Source organism: Haemorhous mexicanus, chromosome 1 (assembly GCF_027477595.1).
Source record: "Haemorhous mexicanus isolate bHaeMex1 chromosome 1, bHaeMex1.pri, whole genome shotgun sequence".
In the NCBI taxonomy this organism is placed as follows: Eukaryota; Metazoa; Chordata; class Aves; order Passeriformes; family Fringillidae; genus Haemorhous; species Haemorhous mexicanus.
This window is the reverse complement of record NC_082341.1, coordinates 54,335,891-54,344,190: the sequence shown is the minus strand read 5'-3', so window position 1 is coordinate 54,344,190 and position 8,300 is coordinate 54,335,891. Positions and strand designations below refer to the sequence as shown.

The following is an 8,300-nucleotide window of genomic DNA, read 5'->3' as shown; positions in this document are numbered from 1 at the left end:
TTAAACAAGGTACTATTTTTGGAACCAGGTTAAGAATGGGAAAAAAACTCCTCCAGTATAGACCATGTTTTAGAAAGGATACCTTCTGTACCTGTGTTACACAAAACATGAAGGTTACAATTATAAAACTCAAGAAGAATGAATATATTTCAATATTCTTAGTTTTGGTTTTCACTAGAAGTACCCTTATGACTTTTTTTTTTTTTGTTGACCAGATTGACCAGACTGAAAGACCTCCCACTCTTTCAGTCAAAGCTTCTGTGCACACCTAATTTCAAAGACTCAGCACTAAATTTCAGTGTGTCAACATATATTTCTGGAACAGCACATGTAGTTTATATTATGGTTACAAAGTAAGACCAGGCTGTACAAGACAAAAACAGAAAGGAAGTAATGCTGGTTTTCATTCAGGTGTCAGCCACAGTTTAAAAACCAGAAGTACTTTAAAGAAGGTATGATAGCTGTAGTATTGACTAATGTGTCATTTCCTTCTTCAGTTGCATGTCAGTCCCAGTTGTCATGAGAGCTGTTTTCAGGAATGCTGCCAAGGTGAAAGCTGACAGTGAAACACAAGACATGAACACAGAACAAGAACCTGGATCACAACTGGAGCAAACTACAGATTCTGACAGTCTCAAAGAAAGCCTTTCTGGTGCTGGTCAGCAAGACTGCGTAGTAACAGATAAGCCAAATAATACAGAGAGTACAGAAGAAAATCTCTCTACAGCCTAACTGGAAACTCTGGGTGATAACATAGAAAAAAAGTAACCCCTCATTATGCACGGAAACCTTGTGGAGGAAAGTAAATCCATAGCTAGTATAGAAGCTGATGTCATAGCCAAAAACCTGATGGTTTTATAAACAAAAATGAAGTCTACTTAGTAATTTGTGAATGGTATCTCCTCTTTGCAAACTTTTGAATATGGGAAAGTAATTCCCTTGAATCTGCATTTTAAAACATCCAAATCTGTAAAGTCTAACACTGTTCTATTAACCTTTATTTTGTCTTGTTACTGAAAACCTCAAAAATCGTTGTGGTAAACAAGATTCCTTCTAACACTGTCTTTTTTAATTGTTAGAAGGTAAGGCATTTATTCTTGGTCAAGAGATATGTGTGGCTGACAAAGTTCCAGCCTCAATGCTGATCCCAATACAAAACTTTTTCACTTATTTATGCATTTTTTGAGAACAAAGACATTAATGTTCATTGGTTTAATTTACATAATTCTTTTCATTAATTAGTATTCTACTCCCTATTAGTTATTGATGTCTTTCTCTTCGTGCTAATCTGGTCCACATCCTTTATTCCTTCTTTTATCTTTTTTTTCCAACTTTCCAGGCCTTAATCTCCTCCATATCCTCTGGTTACTCTAATGTCATTGAAGGGCCATAAATTTAAGATGCCCAATCTTCAAATTCTTTTGGCTTTGTTCATTGAAGATTATCAGGCTTAGTTTTAACAAACTCAAGGTTTCGGTGACTTAATGATCAAAGTAGGTCTGTGAAGAAACTTAACTGGTGTTGGCTAAAAGTGGGCACTGCTTACAATTAGTTAAAAAACCAATTAAAAATTAGTTAGGAAAATTATACATATATTCCAACACTGTCTGCACCATATTCTACCAGAATATGGAAGAAATCTGTGTTTAACATATATGATACAGTCTATAACACAAGACAGGGATTTGAAGAAAAGTAATGTTTATCCATGTCAATATTATGCTAAATAAATTGAAAAAAAGTTACTTGAACAATTTTTGTATATAAACAATTAATGCAGACACCCCTCTTCGTCCACTATTTCATAAATGCATTCAATCCAAGACTCTGAACTGCAGTTCTGCTTACCCTTTAAGCAGAAGTGGTACTGAAAGGAAACCAAAATTACAGTCTGTCAACTCTGACAGGATAACAGTCTTTAGTAAGAATGTTGTATAAACTCAGGCTCTAAAAAACAAGGAATTTTTTCCATAGATTTTTTTTTTTTTGCCTCCAAGTATGAAATAGCTTTGTGATTATTTTTTTTTTTAATTATAGTTTACTGTTCAAAATCTTACTTTGCCTATGTCTGGACTTCCCTTGTCTCCAATATGAATGAGTTACAGGAAACTTCCAACAAGTAAGCTGGGAACTTACTATAAATCAATTTAATATAAAACAGATGCATTCACAAAGAAAAAACTTCCTGAACAGAGCAATTTACAGCTACAGTGAAGGGAAGCAATGGGAAAGCAAGTCAAATACAGAATACTTACAGAAATACAAAATAATCAGAAATAGGCATGTGTGGCTGATGTGTTTCTAAGAGGTAGTGAATAAGCTTGGCTTCCTTGAAGAGCTTGAGAAAAACATTATTGGAATGTGGGAAAGAGTTCAGGCTAGATAGACTGACAAAATAAATACGAAAATAATAAAAGGATGTTCATTAGACTGGAAGCATGTTTAGTTTGGTCTGACATGGTAAGAGCAGACGTCTAAAAGTAAAACAATGAATTGTCAGCAATTCTGCATTTGAGGAAAATGGTGTGTTTTCAGCAAAAGTGACAAATATAACTATATAAGGAGAGAAAAATAGTTTTTAACCATGAAAGTGCATTGCATCATGGGTAGAAAAGATAACACATAAAATTTGACAAAAAAGTGACTCAGAGTCACAGCACTCTAGGAATCAGCAGCATATCATATTATATTTTGCACACAGCGTATCATCAACAGCAGCTTATTCTGCAAAAACACTGACCATTTCCATAGCACTGAGCATTTATTCTTTTGATATTGCAGAGGACCAATTTAGAGGGGCTATTTAACGGACCCACTTCATTTCCAAGCTGCTGCCAAGAAAAAATGAGGGTGAAATGGGACCTCCTGACACAAAACAGAAACATATTTAGTAACTCTTCGTAAAGCTTTCAAGTCACTGCCCCCTTCTGTGCATTTTACCTTTAAGGTTGAAAGTGAAGGGTTTTGCCCAGAGCCAAAATCATGGCAAGGATTTACAAAAATTACTTCTACTGTAAAGCATCAAAATTAGATTTTCCTAGAGCAAAACTGATGCATCAGCCTGTACATGGCCCACAAACTAAGAATCAAAATCAGCTTTAATAGTTTTAAGCACCACGAGACAGAAAAACTAATGTTCCAGTTGCTGGACATGGTGGAGTACATCCAGTGATAAGCCCAGTTGCTCCACTAACCAAACAGTCTGCATTTTAACCCAAGCAAGGGTTGACTTTTCAGGATCTGTGCAGAGGTTTGCCTTGCTGCACTCAGACTGCAAGGAACCAACCTCACCATTATTCCTACAAATGTTTTCACCGGAGCTGCCACAGTCGTTGTGTTTTTCATCTTTAATTTCCCTGTACTCCATCTCGGCTGTGTGATTAAGGTCCATGTCCTGAACTGAGTCTAAAATGTGTCTGAGATGTGGCTGTTCTTCAGTAGAATTCAGATACTTAAGCACATCATCTTCATGCTTTCCAACCACATCAAGAAGATTATTTATCGTACTTAGAGCAGAATCATGTCCATTAAAATGACACCAGGATAAGAGAGCGCTGAAAAGTGAACAACAAAAGTGATTATATTCATCTATGTAGATCTCCACTTGGTGGAGGTAGATCGACAGCAATGTGACAAGGTATCTATGTATCATAAATACATTTATGTATAATTCACGATTTATGAAAAATTCAGGCAGTAGAACTAAATATTAAGCTTAAATATGTAGATTCTGACAATTTTGGAAGAGCAACTGAAGTAGAATTTTTAGAAATTATACTTCTACACCCAGGTAGGCATTCCCTGTCCTCAAGATGTGGGAATTCTCAGGTTTTTCACTTTGGACAGTTTCAAAATGCAAAATGTGTGTGTGGGGGGGTTTGTTTGGGTTTTTTGGTTGGTTTTTTGGTTGGTTGGTTTTGTTTTTTAGTGAAAACAAACAAAAACCTGTATGCGTCTTCCCCTGTTACACACCCTCCACATACACTTGACCTTAAGGAGTTTGTAACCTACTTCAGGGTTCCTTTGAACTGGCCACATGTAATCATCAGCTCAGCACCATGTCTGTAACCTTGATTAAAGCCTGTCTGGAGTGCAAGTTCTTTCCCGGCCTCCATTCCATCCCGATAGCCTTCCTGTAAGAAAAGCAGGGAAACAGGTTGCTAAATGTCACAACATGACAAAGTGGACCTCCGACAAATACATAACAATAATAAAAAAAAGTTTAAACAAGCATCACATCTCTTAAGTTACGGCTTCTATATCTGAACATCCTTCACCACTACACCCTCACTGCCAAACCAAAACATACTTGCTGCAGTATACTATGATTTACTGACCTGTAAGATACAGTTTTTTACTTTTCCCAAAAGGATTCCCAGAAAGTGAGAAAAGAGGGAAACTTCTTTTAAAAAGATATAAAAAAAAAAAAAAAGCATGTTTGTTTTTAATGATTAACAACTTTTTTGTGAGAAATGGACTTAGAAGTACCACACAGACTTCTTTTTTCTATCTAAAAAGATATGCAGGCTGCCAATTTTCCCCTTTAGCAGAGTTACTCTTCTATCTGTAATCCATCTACATTGCTTCCATTTATTTTCACAAAATTAACTGCTGAGCATTGCTCCTTTATTGACTGGACCTCACTCCATTAAAGAGTTATACCAGAAAAAGAGACAGTGATTGACGGAGTCACATATAAATACACTTAACATTGGGACTGCTTTCTTTAAGTAAACAGCTAATGATTGTAATTCAAATTACTTCCTTTATATTATAACCACATCACAAGATTAATAGAATAATTCTTAACTTTTTTTCATTTCAAAATTCCAAGCTACAAAAGTGAAAACTCCTATTTGCTCATGGTGGCCTTGCAAGAAAAATGGTCTGGAGCACAAAAATTTATTTTGCCCAATGTACAACTCCAATAACACGTCATGATTTTGCAGTATCTACTCAAAAACACCAGAGGGATTTCTGTAAGAACACTACACAGTTCCTTAAGAAAACTAGTCTTTTCATGGAACTCAGATGAAGGAAACTACACCAGGTCTGCTGTAATACCATTCCTCATCAACTGCCTACACAACTGTTTCCATCCATGTTCTTCAGCCAAACACTGCTCACCTGCGAGCAGAGGTGCCCTATGGCCCCACTCTGAATGATACAGTATCTGTCTAACTCACCTGTTTATGAACTTGGTTTGTTTCCAGCAGAAGTGCATTGAGGTAAGGGCTGTGGAAAGCAGCTTTCAAAAAATGGGTATTTCACTTGGAGACCAAATCAACCAAAGACCTACACAGACCACAATGCCCAATTGTGGCTGCACATGGAGTCACACATCTTACATTCTGACTGATGAGTAACCCTACTCAAAACCCCAAATGTCTCACATTTCTTTATTAGCATTGTTCAGCTCTGTTGCCCTACATTTACTAGGGCTATACCTACAAGTACAAAGCAAGTAGCTTGCATCACAATTCAGCACTGCCTTTTATAAATGCACATGGCTGTGCAGAAGGAGTCAATGTCTTTTGGTAAAACAGTACTTTGCTCTGGTGACTACTAAGTAGTGTTTATGTAAATTTCTGCCATATTTTCCTGATATTCAGAAGAAAGTACGCCACAATAACTTTTAAGCAGCTAGTTTTACTTTTCCCTTTAAATCATTCACATGTATATCAAGTTAAATGTCAGTAAATCTAAAATGGCAAAAAAGTATATTCAATAATTTTTATACAAATACCTTCAATCTCTTTTTCATAGTGCTGTTCCATTCCTTCTGTAGTAGATACATCTCATCTGCATCTTCATCAAATATATCCTCATTGCATTGGCTGACTGCTACTTGAACCCAGGCCATAATAGCAGTGCCCTATGTTTATGTGGTAAAAAAACACTGAGAAACTCTCAGAAGTGCCTCTAGTGAAGTGTCAGATTAGAAGTATTGGCAAAAAACAGTCAGCTCTGAAGAGAAGCCAGGTATGGAGCTGATTATTCAAGCTGTGCATGGGAACTCGGTGCTGTGTGCCACTGGGGTGCATCTGTCAAGAAAAGGAAGTCAGATCATCGTTCATAAAGTAACTTCTGAGATATATTAGGGAAACTTATGATAGTTCCTTCGCATCTTATGGCACTGACACATATATGGACACCAACGCAGCATTTATGAATACTGCCAGTACAAGGACAGCTGGCAGAAACAACTTTATGACTTGCTTCCAACAGCAGCTGACAAATAGTCCCATACAGCCTCCACGTGGTGCCCTAAAACAAGTTGTATGTATACACACAACTTTGTGTATTTATATTGTGTACACAATTTACTACACACAGGTTAATACTTGCACAGTTAATAACTGGGAAGTACTTTCACCTTTGATTTACAGTTTTCTAATTATGCCAAATACATCTTATAAAACAGAAACAGTCTTTTCTATTTTGAATAAACAATTAGCAAGTGCTGCTGCAGTGGGAAGTAGAAACTTTCGGGTTATTTAATCTTTTCCTATGACGAAAACTTTAAGAAGCGTCTCACAACTAATTCATTTGCCTCGTTGTAAATTGTTAGAACATACCAACACTTCCTTGCGGAGCCACCGGCGGTTCTCAGAGAACCCAGGGCTCTGGGACACGACCGGCTGGGATCCTGCAGCCTGCGGTGGGCAAGCGGGGCATCCCCCAGCCCCACAGCTGGCCCGGGCCGCAGCCAGCGGCCAGGCCCCCGCCGCCATCTCACAGCTGCGCACGTGCCTAGCTTCCCAGGAGCGGCGGCTCTACGGGGAGCCTTCCTTCTTCCCCGCCCGGCCACGGACGCTGCTTCCCCTCGCCTCGCCTTTCTGCGCTACTCGCATAGCCGCCGCCGCCAGCCCGGCCCCGCACACTCACCCTCACCGCGGCCGCCGGCACTCGGCCATCTTCACTGAGGGCAAATTGACGCTGGCGGAAGTAATTGCCAGCGACAGCCATGACATCAGAGCCCGTGACACTGGAGGCGCCATCTTGAGTGAGGGCGCAGCCCCCTCCAGTGGCCCTGCCCAGCCCGGCCGTGGGGACGCCGGGCAGCAACGGGGCGGGAGCTGCTGCCGCAGACGGGATGTCCTCATCCCCTCATCACCTTCCGCGTTCTCAGGAGGGAGCAGCATGTGGCTGCCTCGGCCTCCCACAGAGACCGGAGGACAGCCGTAGGGTCAACGCGTTCCTCGGAGCACGAAGGTTTCGTCGTCTTTTCAGTTATAAACTGTGCACTTGAAAAAATAATAATAAAAAATCTGCCTTGTTGACTTCAGAGTCGTCAAGCACTTTATGTGAAGCATGCCCTTAGAGCTATCCTCTACAAGACCCAGGTATTACGATGAGAAACACTTTTTAATATGAGAGATGCCAGCGGGAGCCAAGTGTTTCATTGCTGGCTTTGACTAGAGAAAGCAGGAATATCATGTTGATGTAAATGAAACATAAGTACAACAATGTTGGTGCATGCTGCATAAGTTAAAAGCTGATTAATCTTCATGAACACACAATATATCAAGCTTGAATTCAAGCTGCCTGCTTCTCCAAATTCCCAGAAGCTGTTCAGTGAACGCCGCCGAGTGCTGAGGGCCCTGCAGGCCCCTGGCAGCCGGAACACCCGAGAGGCCGATTCCCCCTATTCCCCGTGGGACCACACTCCCCACAGCCACTGCCGGGTGTCCCGTCTCCTGTCCCAGGGGTGGCAGGTGACATGCCTTTCAGCAGTGCTTGGGACACTGCACGGACAGCAGCAGGGCCTGTCTGTGCTGTGCAGGTAGCAGGAGACGAACAGCGTGCTGCAAACTGCAGCTGCTGCACTCCCTTTCCCTCAGCCCTTCTGCTCTGCAGACAGCCTGTCCTCCTGCTTCTGGCCCATCTTGGATGCTCCCTGATGGCTGAATGCTGAGGTACGAGTAGCCAAGTAACCAAATCTGTCCAGAAATTCGTGTGTCAGGTGTCAAAATGACACTGGTGCCTCTGGATGGCCACAACTGCATATCTGTTCCTCAGCAGTTACGACATATGTCAATGATTGCTGATTTCCTGGCCGACTTATGTCACTTTCGACTCCCGTCTGGCAGACACTAGCTTTGCCATTTAAAAAAAATTAATACCAATACTGACTATTGCCTGCATGCACAAATGCACAGTCACGAAAATCCCTCTGGCAACAAAAACTTTTAACTGGTCATAATGACAGGTAGCAAAAATTCACCAGGTGGAAACAATTCTTCATCTAGCAACAGTACTACTAAACTTGGGTTAACCCTTTACTTATCATCTTCTGC

At 40.5% G+C, this 8,300-nt stretch overlaps 1 protein-coding gene across 2 annotated transcripts; it reads right to left on the bottom strand.

Annotated features, from left to right (window-relative positions):
- Positions 1-293: 293 nt before the first annotated feature.
- On the bottom strand, positions 294-7,021 carry YAE1 (YAE1 maturation factor of ABCE1). Of its 2 annotated transcripts, none has more exons than XM_059849690.1 (4): positions 6,889-7,021; positions 5,747-6,044; positions 4,012-4,133; positions 294-3,554 (listed from the first exon to the last, which is right to left on the bottom strand). In XM_059849690.1, the coding sequence occupies exons 2-4, from the start codon at positions 5,861-5,863 to the stop codon at positions 3,131-3,133; spliced, it is 663 nt and encodes a 220-aa protein (XP_059705673.1). In that variant the 5' UTR covers positions 5,864-6,044; positions 6,889-7,021; the 3' UTR covers positions 294-3,130. The 2 variants fall into 2 exon arrangements, with proteins under 2 accessions (XP_059705673.1, XP_059705682.1); XM_059849699.1 differs by lacking the exon at positions 6,889-7,021 and adding an exon at positions 6,579-6,719.
- Between the last annotated feature and the right edge of the window lie 1,279 nt (positions 7,022-8,300).